The sequence below is a fragment of the Callorhinchus milii genome, unplaced genomic scaffold (assembly GCF_018977255.1).
Source record: "Callorhinchus milii isolate IMCB2004 unplaced genomic scaffold, IMCB_Cmil_1.0 Scaffold2, whole genome shotgun sequence".
NCBI lineage: Eukaryota > Metazoa > Chordata > Chondrichthyes > Chimaeriformes > Callorhinchidae > Callorhinchus > Callorhinchus milii.
In genome coordinates, this window is record NW_024704743.1 from 94,679,683 (window position 1) to 94,699,030 (window position 19,348).

Genomic DNA, 19,348 nt, shown 5'->3' on the forward strand with positions numbered 1-19,348 from the left:
CCTGCTCCCTTGACCCCATCCCCACTCCACTCCTTATCTCCCAGCTCCACTTTCTTGCCCCACATATCACTGACATCATCAACCTGTCCCTCTCCTCTGGCTCTGTCCCCATTCCATTAAAAACTGCCATCATCACGCCCACCCTGAAAAAACCCTCCCTTGATGCGTCGCAGCTATCAAGCTACCGGCCCATCTCCAACCTCCCCTTTCTCTCCAAGGTCTTGGAAAGAGTTGTCGCCTCCCAACTGCGCTCTTTCCTTTCCACCCATTCTCTTTTCGAACCCCTTCAGTCAGGTTTCCGTGCTGCCCATAGCACAGAAACTGCCCTGGTCAAGGTCACCAATGATATCCTGACCATCTGTGACCAGGGCTCCCTCTGTCTCCTCGTCCTCCTCGACCTATCGGCAGCATTCGATACGGTCGACCACGCTATCCTACTCCACCGCTTGTCCTCCCACCTCAACCTTCAAGGCACTGTCCTTGAATGGTTTAGGTCGTACCTTTCTCACCGTCTTCACTTTGTCTCGACGAATGGCTTCTCCTCCACCCCCGCACTGTCTCATGTGGTGTCCCTCAGGGCTCTGTCCTCGGTCCCCTCCTCTTCACCCTCTATATGCTCCCCCTTGGTGACATCATCCGCAGACATGGAGTTAACTTCCACATGTATGCGGATGACACCCAACTCTACCTTTCCTCCTCTACTCTCAACTCCACGACCACCGATGTCCTGACAGCTGCCTGTCCGACATCGAGTCCTGGACGAGAGACAACTTTCTTCAGCTCAACGTGCGAAAAACCGAGGCCCTCCTGATTGGCTCACGTCAGCGCCTCCGCACCTCAGGCGCTGACACCATCAGCATCCAAGGCTGCACTCTCCACCTCTCAAAGCCAGTCAGGAACCTCGGCGTTTTGTTCGACCCTGAGCTGTCCTTTCTCCCTCACATCCGCACCACAACTGGCACCGCCTTCCATCACCTCCGGAACATCGCCAGACTACGGCACTACCTCACCCCTCACGCTGCTGAAACCCTGGTTCACGCCTTTGTCACCTCAAGGCTGGACTATGGGAACTCTCTCCTCGCCGGCCTTCCCGCCACCTCCCTCCACAAGCTGCAGGTCATTCAGAACTCTGCAGCTCGTGTACTGTCCCGCACCAGGCTTGGGACCACATCACTCCCACCCTCGCTCGCCTCCACTGGCTCCCCATCCCCCAGAGGATTGATTTCAAGATCCTCATCCTCACCTACAAGGCCATTCACGGCCTTGCTCCCTCCTACCTCTCCAACCTACTATCCCCCTACCTACCTGCCCGTACCCTCCGTTCCTCTGGCTCCGGTCTGCTCCACGTCCCCCGCCCCAACCGCCCTACCATCGGTGGTCGGGCCTTCAGCCTCTCAGCCCCAGGCTCTGGAACTCCATCCCCCAGTGCCTTTGCCTTGCTTCCTCCCTTTCCTCCTTCAAGGCCGGTCTCAAAACCTTTCTCTTTGACCGAGCCTTCAGCTCCCCTCTCGACTCTCTTCCCCCTCCTCGCTCCCTCCCTTCCCTCCCCTCACCCTGACCATTTCCCCCCTCCTCGCTCCCTCCCTTCCCTCCCCTCACCTCACCCTGACCATTTCTCCCCTGCTCGGATCATGACCCAACTGTGCAGCGCCTTGGGACGTCCTCCTGACGTGAAAGGCGCTTTATAAATGGAATCTTGTTGTTGTTGTTGTTCACACTTTATAGTAAATCCTGTGAAGCATTTTGAGAGATCCTCCTAATATGAAAGTTGTTATATCAAATGCATGTATTAATGTTACTCCCCAGAATTAGGCCACGAAAGTTCAGAAATTTATCACTTGGTGAATTTATTATTTCATCTGTATCAAAAGCAGGAACTTCCCAAACAACAGTTATTAACAAGATTAGTTTGTGGATGAAGAGGCTCGTCTGCCTATTTCATCTCACCATTCCAGTATATCCACTGTACTGTCTTCCCATCACAGCATCGAGCAGTTTTTCTGTCCTCTACCACTTTTCCTGACAACCTGTTCCAATTGTTATTACTCGCTTGGGAGACAAAAAGGAGGTTCCTTCAGGCATAAATATTACTTCAAATGGTTGAATCATTCTTGACTTGTTCTGAAAGACCTTCTAGCTGTTGAGTTACAGTGTCCCTGACAAAAGCAAGGTAGAGAGCAGGTTCTCTCCTGTAATACCACAGAGAGGGAGCCCTGAATATAAAGGTATACAGAGAGAATATAAACTGTTTTCACTTCCTCCTCCCTCTCTCCCCTCCCCTCCCCTCCCCCACATATGCCAAGATTTTGTTTGGAAAATAACAGAACATTATTATCATTGTATTTCCATGATGATTCTCAATTTGCCAAACAGACTTTAACTCTGTTGCTCCAGGCAAATGACTAAAAGCTCATGGCACCAGCCTCAAAAGAAGCACATAAGTGAAATCTGAATTACATAAAATGTAAAAGCCACTGAAAAGGTCAGTGTCTGCAAAGCTGGAGCCATCCAGACAAACGGCAGACAGGCAACACTGAGGGCCATCGATTACACAGCCTCCGTGAATGGGTCAAGTGAAAGCTCTTGTTTCTCATGCAGGATGAACTCAGACTGTGGAAAACTATCGCACTGCCTCACTTGATTTAAATTCTAGAATTGAAAAAAAGGGAGATTTTTCTGAAGGCAGATGGTTAAAGGGAAGAAGCATTCGCAGTGGCTGTTGCTTTGACTTGGCGTGAGTGAAGTCTTGGGAGGAAAGGCTTTTTTTCCTCATGTGCTTTAACACTGGTTGGATTACAAAAATGAATTTGGTGGAATTTAATGATTATTAATGGGGGAAAGGGAAAAAGGAGCAAATGCCTTCAAAGAATTTAGGAGTTTTCAAAAGCCGCCTACTAGCTGAATTCACAATTTCTCCCAAATGTAACCTTCGGTTTTCAGCAAGCTGCAGGCTCAAGTCCAATATTGACTTTTTTTCACTGAACAAAAAAATGTTCAGGAATTATGAGAATGCTGAGTCTGGAGAGGGGAAACTTGTGAACACGTGTCCCCAAGCATTTGGTGTCCTGTTAACATGTTGTAGAATTTTGTGAGTTTTTCCCCAAATTAAAGTTAGCTGGGATCTTTAATGTCCATCTAAACAGGCAGACGGGATCTCAGTTTTACTTCTCAGCTGAATGATAACACTTCCAACAATGCAATGGCGGGTCAGCCTAGACTGTGAGTTCGAAGTTTCAACATGGGGACACTATCTGTAACGAATAGGGCACCACACATATCATATGTCTATTACAGCAACAAACAACAAAAACAACAATTAATTTACATTCAAATAGAACAGGGTTAGCCAAACCATGACTGTGTCATCAAGAAGTGCCCGCCGAACATTCACAAGTCTAGGTAAGTCTGTGTTCAATTAATCAATGCATTTTCAGGTTTGTCTTGATTGAATTTTCCTGATTTATAGCCTACAAATCAAGAAATATTCAATCAAGAAAATTTATTTTGTTGGCCGACCTAAAGGTCAGCTACCACTAATATAATAATGTAGCGCCTTTCATATTGGAAGGACATCTCAAGGCACTGAACAGTCCAGGGTTTTCACCTGAGCTAAAGTGGGTGGGGGATGATTTATTATTGAACTTGAGATGCTGGAGAATTCCTAGCTAAGGCTATCAGCTCTTCAGTCCATCATACTTTTTTGTTGTTCAGCAAGTGAAGAGTTTATATTACATTTATTTATTTTTCGAGCACTAAGGAAATGCCCTTTTTCCTCAATAAAGTTTGATATTTTGAAAAGATCTAAAAATGAATCGTGTTTCAAGGTCTGCAGTCCTTTCAATATTCAATTCACTGAGCCAAAAAGTGAGGTAGATGTGATATCAGCCAGGGAATTCCCCTGGAGTAAATCTGCTTCCTCACACTGACTCACAGGTAATTGTTAATTTGCATTCTGTTCATGAGCTATCACTTTTGCTATTATTTATAAATATATAAGGCAATACCTGAGGAGCTTAACATTCATAATACTTGTCCCCAGAGTATCTTTCTCCTTTAAGTATTAATATATCTCATTAAATGCTGGATTGAACTTTGATGCTGAAAGACTGTTCCTCAAGGCAGTCTCTTTGATGGTTTTATATAGAAGCATGAAGAGCTGATTCATACCACTGATTAAATATGAATTGACCCATTATGATCCATTTGCCCAGCCCTCTTAAGATGACCACTGGAATTCCAGAGAAGAATTGGCTTCACGTGGCACAGGACAAATACTGAGATTGCTTGCACTCTGTGCATGAAGCTGTTTTTTTTCATATAAACGCTGTGTTTTTTTTTAAAAAGTTCTAAATTGAAAGTTGTCTTCATTTGTGTGAAATTATTTTAAAGCAGCCCCCCCACCCCTCCACTTGCCTATCTCTCGGAGAATGACTCACAGGGAATACATAGCCCGGATCTCAGCTACATAGATACACAAGCCTACCACAGATCGACACTCTGATTAAGGTCTAGGACACATATGGATTCTGAGTATTAAGCCCTATTTCCTTTAAGCAGAGTTCATCTCTCTAGTGAGATGATGTGCAAGGAAATCTCAATGTGTAGGAGGCATGCATGTCTGGAATTCGCAGCCTGGTTTGGATACTCTTAAGCATGAGGTTTCCACAAGACACTCGGTGACCAAAGAGATTAAAGGGAGTCAAAATGTTGGATTTCAAATTGAAGACTGAATGTACAAATTTTCTGCTCCATCTTAAATGTTAAGGCTATGGTTGCCTTACTTAACCTACATCATTGCAACAGCACCAACTCTGTGGTCAGATGTTTCCAATTGAATTAATATTTTCTACAATCCTTCTCAAGTTTACTGAGATGCTATTATATTGTGAATGAAGCTGCATCTCGTTCTGCTAAATTTACAATTTCCATTTGAAAAATAAATCTTGCACATTGATTAACTTTAAAAATGTCATTGCAATCTTCATCCAGAAAATTCTGTTTTCAATTCTGTTTTATAATGAGCACAAAATACACTCAATAGTTCAGTGACTCTGGCTGAATGATAATAGTGTAATTTTCAGTAAAATTTTATAATAATACTTAAGTTTGACATTACATCACTTTTCATGTCAGGATGACATCTCAAAGAGGAGTGACTGTGTATTTTATAGGTGAATGTGGCAGCCAATTTGTGCCCAGCAATGCCCAGCAAACAGCCATGTTTGGAACAGTGCTGTGAGCAATTGGCTGCCACATTTCGCCCACAAAATATACAGTCAATTCACTTTACAGTATATTCTTGTGAAGTGCTTTGAGATGTCTTGAAGACGTGATAAGGCACTATATCAAATGCAAGGATTATTATTATTTATTATGTTTGTGGTCAATTTTATCACTTTTATCTGTCCAGGACACCAAAAGAAATTTTTGAATAGTTTCATGGGATCTTTAAAATACACCTGACGAGACAGACGTCTGCACAATAACAACTTGCATTAATATAGTGCCCTTCATGCAGGATAGTGTCTCAGAGTGCTGTCTGACCACAAACACTCAGCAAGGTTGTCTGCTTGCTTGCTCAGCAGCACTCGTGCTTCTGGGTTAGCAATTAGGGTTCAAGCCCCAGGTTGCCAGGTCTTGAGCTCATAGGTGAGGCTGACAATGTAGTTCCAGTGAATGAGAAGTTGAATCAAGATTCTGTTCAGGTAGATGTGAAAGACTCCATCCAAAGATTGACATCTAAAGAACAGCACCTCCGACAATGCAGCACTTCTCCAGTTTTGCATTGGGGTGTCAGCCTATCTTTGCTGTACACGAAATGCCTGACATATTTGTCTACAAATAATCACTTGAGAGTAATTACTGCAAAGTGCTTTGAGAATTAGGTGCTATAAAAATCCAAGTTTATTCATATGGGACTGAGGAAGCCAGACAGACCATGAAAACAAGGACACTAGGAAGAAATCCAAACCATTAATTACATATAAAGCTAAGGGGTCATTAACAGATTGTGAAATATTAGAAAAAGGTGTTAAAGATAATCTCATGATGCATAGATAGTCTAGGTCATCAGTTAGATATGCAGGCATTAGCAAAACAATGGCATAAGACCAAGGTGGGTGAGCAACAAAAAAGGTATGAAAATAGTGCCACAAGCTCCCATTTTCTACCGAAAGAACATACCAGGGAATGGAAGAGAGAACTGCAAATTTAAGTGATTTATGGCCGGTGAATGAAAAATGCCCAAGAGAAGAATGAGATATGTCTTAAAGTTTACATTGAGTTTGCCTCCAACAGTAGAGAAGGCCAACAGCAGGAAGGTGAAAGCAGCAAATACATTAAATCTAAATTAAACCTGGCAACGATAGACCCATTATCCTAACCTGAATAATTGGAAAAATAATGGAGTCAATCATCAGAAAGGAAGATGATTACCAAAAATAATCTAATAAATAAATAACAACCAATTTGAGTTCATCTCATAGACTTTTTTGAGGAGGTAAATGTGGGAAGCCGTATGATGTAATACATTCTAGGCTTCCAAAAGAACCACAAGAAAGACTCCTTCAGAATGTGATCACAGGGTAAAAAGGGTAAGATATGGACGTGGATTCAGAGTTGTCTGAAAGGAAAGAAATAAGTGGCATATTTTGGTAGAGTGAGATCAAAATGGGGAGAGGTGTTAAGCGTGGTGCCTCAGGCTCATGTTCTTGGGACCCATTCTGTTCCTTGTATATATTAATGACCTGCATTTGTAGACCCAGTATAAGTTAGTTCAATTTGCATATGACACCATGAGATGAACTATGGAATCAGAGGAAGCAGCAAAAGTCCTGCAAAGAGAGCTTGATAACTCGCAAATGAATTTTTATACACATAATAAACCTTCTTCTTTGACCGTGCTTATAATAATAACAACAACAACAACAACAAGATTCCATTTATAGAGCGCCTTTCACGTCAGGAGGACGTCCCAAGGCGCTGAGAGGAGGTGGCCTCTCTTATTATTAATAATAATAATCCTTGCATTTGATATAGTGCTTTTCACGTCGGGAGGACGTCCCAAAGCGCTTCACAGAACACACTGTAAAGTGAATTGACTGTATATTTGTGGGCGAATGCGGCAGCCAATTGCGCACAGCAATGTCCCATAAACAGTTGTAGATTGAAAATGACCAATTTATTATTGTTTTTGGTTTTTGGAGAGATTATTATTAGGCGTGTGGAGTAAGGAAACTTGTCCAAGGTTTCGCCCTGACTGCCTGGAATTGAACTCAGGTCTCTCACTTGCAAAGCGAGTGCTCTAACCATTGAGCTGCAGGACTCTAGAAGTCCTTATGGCCACCTCCCTCAGCCCCCCGGCGGAGTCAGTCTCCACCACTGTTAAATGCTCTAAGACGTTACCCTGCGTGGAGGGCACTATATAAGTGCAAGTTGTTGTTGTAAATGCAAGTTACTACATTCAAAAAAATGCAACAATAGGAAACGCAGGTACTCCAGGGATGGGATTGAACTCACACATATGGAAGTTTACCCCACGGCTGCAGATGACCTGACCGAGAGGGAGTGGCTTAACGTCTCATCCAAAGTGCAGCATCTCCAACACTGAAGCTCACCCCCAACACCGCAATGGAGTGTCATCCTAAACTATGTGATTCCAAGTCCTGACGTGGAGCTCGAACCCACAACCTTCTGACTCGGAGGCGAAAGTGCTACCACTGAGCCAAGTCTTTGAAGTGGCCAAATCGAAGTATTGCAAGTTAACAGAGCCTTCTGTCCAATCTACAATCAAATGTTTCCAGGCAACCATTTGGTGATTTGTATTTCTCCCCCCACTGGCACAGTATCAAAGTTCCACCACCATGGAAACAGTGGAGTTGGGGCACAGGTCATTTCTAAAATCAGGGCCATCATTTTACCCTGAAACCACTCTGCATCAAGCAAACATTTTTATTGTCATCTCAGCGCTCACTAATTATGCCATGAGACTCAATCAGCAAACTAATATGCAATGTATTGCATTTAACACTTTATCCATTGAGATTGGTGCTCAAAGCAATTTAAATTTCGATATATATTTGCAAACTGGGAAAGACGAATTCCTCGCAATATATTTCCCACAAGTTAATAGCATTTCGAATGTACAGTGTAACATGCAATATAAGAATCATCATCTGTGGTCAAGGTTCAAAGTTTCCCACCTGTGTTTCAGCTGTCAGAAATGGTGTTTCCTACATATGGAAATCCCACAGATAGATTGTTGGAATAGAAATGTGCACTCTCTCCCTACGTATCCTGCTTACCTAATTCCGGAAATTATTAGGTGCAGGTTGTCAAGAGCCACGGCTTGAGGACCCCAGATTGCATGTTGAGGTACTGCTGGAGTCTTAACCAGCTAAAACCACATAGCTTGCCATTGATATTGCTGTCCGGCAAACTTGCCCATTGCTTGTCCAGGAAGGACCACCCTACTTTTTAGGGCTTCGGCTTGCAGGGTTAACAGGAGCTGAGTGGGATGACCCCCTGCCCCCCAGTGACTAGTCTGACCTTCCAGGTCCTGTCAATGAATGAGACTGGCTATGCTAACAACAACAAATTGCATTTATATAGCGCCCCTCATGCAGGGTAGCGTTCCAGAGCACTGTCATCATCATTATCCTGAACTCAATGGCATTGAGGCCAATTATACCATTCCCTAATGCTATTCAGGTAAAATCAGTTAACACTTGCTTTATCTTTAAAGCGCTCTGAGATGCCATCCAGCGTGGAGGGCACTATATAAATCCAAGTTGTTGTTGTTATCTGATCTAAATGGTCACATGCACTCTTTGCTGATCTCCTGAGCTCCACCTCATGCAAAACTGCACAGCTCATATTATCACTCGCACCAAACTGGTTACCCATCACCCCAGTCCTTGCCAAACTCAATTGGCTCAGTGTCCCTAGCAGATCAATCTCAAGGTCTTCACCTATGAATCCCTCCATACCTTGGCACCTCCTTATCTCTCTTGATCTTCTCATATTCTACTCATATACTTGCTCCATCTGCTCAACCAACACAGGCTTTCATTGAGTTCCCTGCTCTTCCTGCATCACCGTTTGTAGCAGAACCTTTAGATCCTACCCCCTCAACTCACTCTGCCTTCCCCTCGATCTCGCCCCTCTCTGTCTAAGTCCCTCCTTAAGACTTACCTCTATGGTCACCTCTCCCTTGCTTGGAGTATCCCAGTCCTTGTAAAGCACTCCAAGACGTTACTATACATGAAAGGGACTATATAAATGAAAACTGTTTGTTGTAATACTCTCCACTGGGTACTAGGTCATTGATAGAAGCTCAAGTTTAATTTTTAACATGTTCGCAAGTAAATACCAATACAGACATTTGAGGTTGTGGCAACCAGATTTAAGTGGTGTCAAATCATATTTAGTGGCCAGAACAATTGTTAACTGCAATTATATTCAACAGTTACAAGAATAGGACCTTCGGGATCTACGGATTTCGTGGCCTCATTTTCTGTTCAAGAAAAAAAATATTCCTACTTCTCCAAAACCTCTCAGTTCAGAATTTAGTGTTTAATGCTCTGTGGCATAAGATAGTGATAAATTATCTTGTAAACCTACAATCTGCCAACTCTTTCTAAACCATGTTTTACAACTTAACAGCAGTGAAGCACAGCTATTGACAAATTGCTCCTGTAAATCAGTCATTTGCTGGCTGTATCTGTTTATACAGGGTCCATTGAGAGAGCTTGACCTGGTAGACTGCTCTCTTACTGCTTCTGACTAACAGCTTTCAGTTATATAGTCTGATCTGGAAGTCGTTAGAATGCTGCTTCACACAGCCTCTCTGGGTAGTTGTGAAAGGTAAAATTAAACAGAATAAAGAGCACTGAAATAGGCCATTTGGCCCAATTAGGGCATGGCTCCACCCATCCTAATCGCTCAGATAATCTGATAAAAAGTGCAACTCTACTTATTATGGTTCTCAGAATATCAACAGTATGGGAACACACCATCAAGACCACAAGTTTGTGCAGGTGGCTTTCTGCACATGAGCCATCAAATCTAAGCCTATCCTCCTGCTTATTCCCTGTATCCTCTATTCCTTCTTTTTAAGCAAAGTTGAATGTGATTTTTTTTAGTTAGTCAAGTATCTGATGCATGCAGAAACCCTCACCATGCTTAGGAGTATCCAAATCAGACTGAGAGTTCCACATATGAATAATAATAATAATGCCATCTATTCATGAAAATTTCTATGTGGCAGGAATTGAATGTGACTTTCTCCCCAGAGGGACGCACCCTGCTTTCCCAATTCCAAAAAAGTACTCGGCACAGATTGGTGAGAGCGTAGGTTAGGGGACTTCGGAGTGTATATTCGGAAACTGCTGGAGTTTAACAAGCTGAAACCATACAGCTTGCCATTGAGCGCACTAGCTGTAAAAAAAAACTTCCTGCAGCTTATCCAGCTAAGACCACTCTATGCATTAGGCTTGGGCTTCTGACATTCTGTTAGCTTGTGTTCAAGAAGTGATTGAAGCATGTTACCTTGGAACCAAGGAGAGCATGTTTACCTCCCTCAACATAAGGGGAATAGTATTTCAGTGTCAAAGTCTCTTCAATTGCACACATACTTTATAATAAACAATTGACTCAGGTTTGACTTGACTCCAGGTATTAGTGAAATGCAGAGGTTTTCCATGTTTCATAAAATTGCAAATGTTAAGTGTACACAGAAGAGATTGCACTGATTAGAATAATGTATACTTTGTGCCTTGTTTGAAGCTGGACACAGTAAGATCAAGAGTAAATAATAATAATCCTTGCATTTGATATAGCGCTTTTCGTGTCTTCTAGACGTCTCAAAGCGCTTCACAGAATAGACTGTAAAGTGAATTGACTGCCTATTATGTGGGCGAAACAAGGCAGCCAATTGCGCACAGCAGTCGTGGATTGAAATGACCAATTTATTATTGTTTTTTTAGGGATTATTATCAGGCGTGTGGAGTAAGGAAACTTTCCCAAGGTTTCGCCCTGCCAGGAATCAAACCCAGGTCTCTCGCTTGCAAAGCGAGTGCTCTAACCACTGAACTACAGAACTCCTTGTGAGCCTGCCCAATTGAGACAGTTGGTTTGGCTTGATCTGTTTTGAAATCTTACCATTTGGCCAACCTTGGATTTTAATTTGAACCCACCCTGATTGTTATCAAAGGTACGATATTAAAGAGCTGATCACACAACTGGCTCTTTAACATCGATAAAACAAGCACCGATTTTGGTATTCTAAGTGTTTTACAAGGCATGACTGGTGAGAGTGAAGTGACAGTATAACTGCAACATCAGTGTGCCCATATTCCATCGTCTTTCTGTGACGATGCAGTTGAACACAGCTACACTATTACAATACAGTGGAACTTCTGCTGCCTTGTCAGTTGTTTTTCGAAGAAATGGAGCATGTAAAATGCACCATGAAAGCTTCATTCACCTCTTGAACATATTTGGACATTGTGCCCTGAGCAATGCCAGTATAATCTTTCCCAGGAGCTCGGAAGGACCCTGTGGCAAAAAAAAATATCCAAGGCAGCTTCAGCATTCATGGCACAAGGAGAGCACTGGTGTTGACAGAGTAGGGGGTTATTCTTGACTTGTTGATAAATGCAGCAATGCTTAGAATTAAATTTTCCCAATTAAAGTCATGCAGTAAAAAGTCAGTACATTTATCAGTGTGCAGAGAATAGTGTTTACATATGGAGTTACCAGCTCATATACTACTGTGATGACACTTTGAATTCACATAGTGTAGGCTGACACTGCAATGTATTAGTGTGTGGGGGGGCAATGCATTAGTGTTGGACTTGCTGTTCTTCTGATGCGACGTGACATCGAGGTCCCATCTGCCTGTTCAGGTTGGGATGTTAGAGATCCCACGGCACTATTTGGAAACAAAAATAAGTTTCTTCCAGTCCCCCAGATAAAATTAGTCATTCACTTCATAGCTGTGGTGGGACGTTGCTGTGCACAAATTGGGGTTCACATTAGCCTAGAAGATACAGAGTTACGATATTTACAGTATCCTGTGAAGTACTTTCAGATGTCCTTCCGACATGAAAGGTACCTTCTTAAACAGAGATTAGTTTTTGTTACTTTTTATGACCTTTGTATTCAATCTGACCCTTGTCAAGCTATTCAACAGACAGACTAGCACAATTGATTCTCAGCCTAACACAAATAGTCTCTGATGTCAAAAAAGGGAATATCTATCAATGACAAACTAAACATTGAACATTCATTTTCTGCAGGGACTAAAACTGGAATGCCTGGAATATCAGGAATAAGAGATATCTCCTGAAATAATTAGTTTCTGCATGTTGAATTAGGAGCATGTGTTATCATGAAATGACAGGGATCCAGGTTCGAAGTCTTGTGCTGCCTAGTTACCAAATAATAGTTGTAAGGGAGATTTATCCCAGGCTCTTCTTGTACACATCCTGCCGATGGCTTAAAGGACCTTCGGTGGAGGCTTGGAAGCAGGTCATCTACACACCTATTTCATAGATTCACATAGAATTTACAATATTTGGCTCATATAGTCTGTGCCAGCGTTTATACTCCACATGGGTTTCTTTGCAGTTGATTTGTTATCCATGGAGACCAAGAGCAATTGAGGAGGGAATATGGGAATTCTTATTTGCCTCGGTGGAAAAAAGAGGGGATCTCACTGCTAGATACTTCAGTCGGTTCAGCGAGACACTTATCTGATAAGGATGAAACTGCCTGAGATTGAATGCACTACTCTGCTTGCATCACTTTTGAGTGATAAATGGGGAACATCATTTCTTTACCTTACTTCTTGAAATCAATTAAGCAATAATTAGGGGCAAAGGATGATCTTTTGCCTCTGTACTTAATCACATCTGGTCAAGACTTCTTTTTGTGCAGGAATCATTCTTTTTCATAGGATGAGGTTGAAAAGCCTTATTTCATGAAGAATTTAATTGTGGGTCATTGCAATGATTGAATCTTTGGCTGTTCCCTCTGTAGTTTCTAAGTTCCCTTTCTTCTGGGGAAGGCAATTATGTTTTTTCTCCATTGCTCAGGTTCCTTGTTGTTTAGCAAGTTATTCTGAAATATATTATTAATTATTTGTTGAATGAAATCCCCAGCATTCTTCAAGATTCCAGAAATGTGATCACAAAGTCACATCTTGCTGCTTTGCTATATTTTAGTTTATTTGACTCATTTGTGCTATTGTTTTAGTGTTGATGGATGTTAGGTGATTTTTGCTCCTATTAACGCAATAAATCTTTTGCAATGAATTGTATTATGTCAGTTGAGTAATGGTGCTAATCCTGCCTTTATAGATGCCGTGAGACTATGCAAATTGGCAAATTGATATGGCATTGCTAAAACTCCTGCTTCTCTCCCAAACAGTGATAACAAATGGTTGATAAAGTGTTCTATCTATCTCCAAGTATAGCTGAGAAACAATGAAGGAACTTGCATTTTTATATCGCTAAAAAACACCAAAACATTTCAAAGCAACTGCAAGGATTATTTAAAGTAATTAATGGCACGTGCGTATTTTTTGATCTGAATGGATTGGCTGATTATTTGAGTGTCTGTTCTCTAATTGTGATTCCTGTGTGTTTCTTCTCGATTCAGTCACCTGCTCACAGCTATTCCAGCTACGAGTCTCTTAGAAATGAAAGTGTAGGAGGTGGCCCCGAGGATCTGTCCGTCAGCAGAACTAATGAAGATGATGATGACCAGGATGACCACGATGACGTTGAGAAGATAAATGAATCTGATGGAGCAGAATCTGAGCGTCTTAAAGCTTTTAATGTAAGTTTAAGTTACAACTGGTCTGTTTGTGGATGGTCCTGGAGAAATGTACTATTGTACACTAGAAGAGGCAAAGTGTCCTGGTTAGAGATTGTTAAAGTACCTCACAAGTTGTTTTTCACACTTATAGTATTAGGAAACTTATACCTGAGAGAAAGAGATTACTTTTTTCTTCACAAAATATAACGCAGATTCATCTAGCTTCCAGGACTTTTAAGTTGTTCTTTTATTCAGAGACTGCAGATAAGGAAGCCATGTAACCAGGAAAATGATTGGCATGCTTAAAGGGAATTATCATTGAGCTGTTGGTGTGCCTTTGTTGTTAGTTCTGTTTATTTTCTCATGCTGAATCGGTTCTAGATACTCAAGGAGGTGATCCTCTGACAATCGGTAAATTTACTGACCTTTGTGGGTGAGCACGTCTTAGTTCTTAGCTGGTTGATAGATTTTCTGAATTTGCTTCTTTGAGTCAATTGAAAATTACTCCTCTAAGCTCGCATCACTAAGGTGAGTAACATTGTTGAGAAGTCTTTTGTCTTTAGTACCTCTTGAGATCACGGGTCCCGTTGTCTATTTTTCTGTCTATTCAGAGTATTTAGAACAAATTCAGTGCTACATAAGCTTGTGCTGGGGTCATATGAACCTAGACTTGCATTGTCTTACAATTTTATGCTAGAACACTTAACTTATTAATAGTTGACTAAAAAAGTAACGACAAAGTGACCACAAAGTGACATTTTGGTGGTTTGATCACTGACGTGGGTTGAGGACAAAACAATTCTTCAACTGTATTTGTGTTATTTAACTTTTATTTAACGCCATCATTTTATTCCACCCCACCTTAGTTTGAGGAAATAATAATTTTAAATAATTGTGTGGATATCAGGAAAAATGGCATCTGCAGTGGACAAAGTACTACACTTTCTGTGATTGTGTGCTAAGACTATGGATAAGCCTATCTTATTGTTTGATAGATAACATTCTACATTGCTATCAGTTGTTAGGAAGAGAGGCCTGAAGCAGACTGAGGCAATGTCCTCTACTGACTCCATGTACTGGTAGTGGAACTCTGAGGATTTAGGAAAGCACAGTAAGATGGCATTTCATGTGCTGGCTTCAACATATGAATTTATTTGATGTACATAAAGCAGCCAGCCATGTGCCGTTACCTGTGTACTTTCACCAAACCATGTTTTTTTGATTTGATTGCTGAAAAAAGTAAGTAACCTGCCAAAACTGGAGGAGAATGAAGAAACAAATAAACTCCAGAGGACAGGTTTTCATGAGTCTTTGAGACTATAACAGCAGAAGGCTCTCAGTGAAGCTGAGGACCAATATCAGCCTCTGACCACAAAGTTAGTGGCCTGGAAGAGCACCACTATGAGGATGTTTCATCTCGGAGTTCCTGATGAGAGCAGGGAAGTAGAGCAGTCTGGAACAGAGCCATAAGGATATAACATACTATACATGGCTTTTAGTGCTTACGATATCAATTCCTGTCCCAGTACCTTTCCTTTACATATTTCTTTACTTTGATATAATATTATTAGGACCTGGATATAGAAAATAATTATTTCTTACTGTTCGTTTTCTTCAAATATATTGTGCATGTCATACCTTTGTTTAATATTTTTTTCATAGTTCCCCTAAGGGTCTTACCCAAAACGTTAACCTATCTTTCTCTTTCAGATGCCGATTGACCTGCTATGGATTTTCAACATTTTTGTTCTTTGTTTAAAATACCTTCCCTTGATGCCTCAGTTAGTAAAGCCGCACTGAACACTGTAAAGTTGAACCATATGGACCTAGAAAGTCCTGATTTGCTTACTGTTCTGTGCTGCGTTAACTGATCTCTCAGTAGGGCAGGAATTGGCCTTTGTACCAATCTGGCTGGATTTTGGTTATATCCAACGATTGTTGTTTGAAAGTGCACGTGGGTGTAGGCATTGTGTGAGGAGAGGGTAGGAGAGGCTGGGCTTGTCAGTGATGCTTCTTCCCCCATTGAATATTTGGTCAACACTTGCCATCTCAGATCAAACATGAAGAATATCCACCTGGGTGAGGTACTGGAGAACAGTTCATGGCTGTGAATCTGTACTCCCCTCCCCCCTCCCACCCACCCCCAGGATGACTGGGTGCTGTAAGAAGAAGAGATTTAGAGGCTGAAAGGTCCCCACCCTGCGCATTTCCCTGACAGACAAAAATATGTCAGAAGGGAAGGAAAGCTCAGAGGAGCCCTTTGGTTCAAAGGCTATCGGAGAATTATAAACTTGTTGTTCTATGTTTGACTGTAAGAAGGAAGCCTGGTATTTCCAGAAAAATTGAGACCCGCACCTTAGCATGTTATACGGACAGTTCGTCCCCAAGCAGCTTTAATGTACTTTACAGGAAGGGGTTAGACATATCACACAGTGGTTCCAATTAATTCTGGTAAAGATGGATGCTCTAGACAGACCTAGAGCTGATTCACAGCTGCCAATCAGAAGCACAATATTGGCAAGAGGGCCAATGTACCTTGTGCTTTCTCAGAGGAAGTGTGCTCTGGAACAATGGCAAGTTACTTCAAAGCTCCCACTGCTATTAAACAAGCTAGGTGGAGCTAGTTCAGGGCACACCTGGCTCTTTGAGTTGAGGGTGTGGCCCCCATGGTATGGTGTACATGTGGGCATTTCTTATTACAGATAATAATAATAATAATAATAATCCTTGCATTTGATATAGCGCTTTTCACGTCGGAAGGACGTCCCAAAGCGCTTCACAGAACACACTGTAAAGTGAATTGACTGTAAATTTGTGGGCGAACGCGGCAGCCAATTGCGCACAGCAATGTCCCACAAACAGTCGTAGATTGAAAATGCCAATTTTATTATTGTTTTTGGTTTTGGAGGGATTATTATTAGGCGTGTGGAGTAAGGAAACTTGCCCAAGGTTTCGCCCTGCCTGGAATTGAACTCAGGTCTCTCGATGTGCAAAGCGAGTGCTCTAACCACTGAGCTACAGGACTCCACAATTTTTCAATATATATATTGACAATTGTATTTTTTCTTCTACAGTTGGGCGGGGAGTTGGGTGGGGATGAGGAGGGGTGATTACTTTTATAGAGGCAGTACATCCCCAGAGTTACCTTCTCCTTTAAATCATATAGAAAGGCTCGTCTTGATTTTTTTTAATAACATAGGGCTAGGAAGACCCCAGTTGATATTGTTAGTGCTGGATATGCTTAACTTCCTCTGGTGAAAGAATGAACGCAGAAATTGGTAACATCAAACCTGCTGCATTTCAGGAACCAATATGGATTCTAGGCAAAAACTAGAAAGCAACAATAGTCTGTGATATCCTAGTTGTATTTCTGTGCCATTTGGAGGGAAATTTCATTCAAAGAGTGCTACCTTTCTTCTATTTTGTTAGAAGACTATTACGTTAACTGCCCATGCATTTTATTTTGAGAATGTATCAGACTTTATACACTTGATACAAAAGAAAAAATTACATTGGGAAGAATGAAGCAATACTGTTGGACTACAGAGGGACTATCCTTGCATTGTCCCTTCGCATTGTTCTTTGTTTAATGCAGCAACAGCCTGACCGTTCCGCCCGCTCAGCAGACTCCGACATGCTCCTTGTCCCCCGCCTGGCCTCCCCCCACCATCGATGGTCAGGTCTTCAACCTCTCTATCCCACCCTTTGGAACTCTAACCCACAGCACTTTAGTCCCTTCGCCTTACTCTCTCTCTTACCTCCTTCAAGGCACATCTCAAGACTTTTCTCTTTCATCACGCCTTTGGCCACTCTCCTACCCTTACCCTCCCTGCCCTGCACCCCTCCTGATCCCAACTCCTTGCTTGGGTCCAAACCTCTGACTGTGCAGCGCCTTGGGACATCCTCCTGACGTGAAAGGCACTTCACAAACGTAATTTGTTGATCTTGTTATTGTAACTGCACCAGCATGATATCCATGTGTGAATAGGGTGAAGGTTGAAGACCTTTTTTTAGCACAAACCCCATTTTTATACACTAAAATATAAACGCTTGCATTTGATTTAGCGCCTTTTCATATTATCAAGACGCCGCACAGCACTTCACAGGATGTTTCTGTGCAGTGCAGTGACTGTATTTGTAGGGGAACTTGGCAGCCAATTTGCACACAGCAATGTCCCACAAACAGCCTTGAAGTGAATGATCAATTTTATTTGGGGGATTGTTGGCCAGACACTGGGAGAAACTCTCTTCTCTTTTCAGATAGTGCCGCAGGATCTTTTACATCCACCTGAACAGGCAGGTGCGACCTTGGTTTTTGTGTCTCAGCCAAAGGACGGCACCTCTAACATTGCAGCGCATCCCCAGCACTGCACTGGAGTGCCAGCCTAGTCTGTCTAATGTGGGGACTATATAGGAAGGTCTGACTCAGAGGTGAAAGTCCTGCCAACTGGTAGCACTGTCAAGGCTGTAGCAATTTCCAGTATAGGTCAAACGTAATCCTTTGACTAATATTTTGAAAAGTGAGAGACAGTTACATGAGTTAAACATGTTACAGTAACATCCCATTATGAGGTGTCAACCTGACTCTGTTGTTAGTGCTCTTGCCTCTGAGTTAGAGAGTTGTGGTTCAAGCCCCATATTAAGCTCATAATCTAGGCTGACATTCCAGTGCAGTGCTGGGAGTGCCCTCCACACCAGAGGTGCTGTCTTTTGGATGAGATGTTAAATTGAGATCCTTTTTGCCTGTTCAGGTGAACTTTAAAAGACTCCACGGCACTGTGCAAAAGAGAAGTGAGTTTCTCCCGGTGATTTAGTGCACAATCCCCCAAATAAAATTGATCATGGCTGTTTGTGGAACATTGCTGTGTGCAAAATGACTGCCACATTTGCCTTCAAATACACATTTAACAGAGAAATGCTGTGACGTACTTTGAGATGTTTTAACATGATAAGTGCTTCATAAAATGTGAGAAATAAAATTAATCATAATAATTTCTCACTAATAATGACCCAGGCTGTGCTAATGGTTGTGCCGTATGGTATTTGGAGGAACTGATGAAAAGTTTATTCCTCTTAGCTTCCAAAATATTGTTGATTCTTTCCAATGTACTTTCTGGAAGGCCCTATATTACCGGTAAGGTTATTGTCAGAACTGCTGTGTGTATGGATGCCTTATTGTTATTGCTGTTTGGATAACATACTTCGCGCATGAAGTGCAGGTTCTGTTTCCACCCATTAGTACTGCAACTGGACATTTTTCTCATTATTTCATCTGGAGTTGTAATTTTTGTGAGTCTTTATTTGCTTTTTGTTCTTTAAAACAATTTTTCCTTTTTTTTTCTGTGCTTTCCTCATATGAACGTGTATTTACCAATCTCTCGTTGTTTTGATGTACCCATGCTTTTTGTTGTTGAAAATAATAATAATCCTTGCATTTGATATAGCTTCTTATCACGTCTTTGAGACGTCTCAAAGCGCTTCACAGAATATACTGTAAAGTGAATTAACAGTGTATTTTGTGGGCGAC

The 19,348-nt window shown here is 41.9% G+C and overlaps 1 protein-coding gene across 4 annotated transcripts in view; it reads left to right on the top strand.

Moving 5' to 3' along the window:
- Positions 1–19,348, top strand: part of LOC103175159 (nucleolar protein 4) — a 153,737-nt gene that overhangs the window by 113,127 nt on the left and 21,262 nt on the right. For all 4 annotated transcript variants that reach the window (XM_007887970.2, XM_007887971.2, XM_007887973.2 and 1 more), the window contains one exon: positions 13,663–13,842. In XM_007887970.2, coding sequence (XP_007886161.1) covers positions 13,663–13,842 — 180 coding nt within the window. The remainder of the gene's footprint in view (positions 1–13,662; positions 13,843–19,348) is intronic.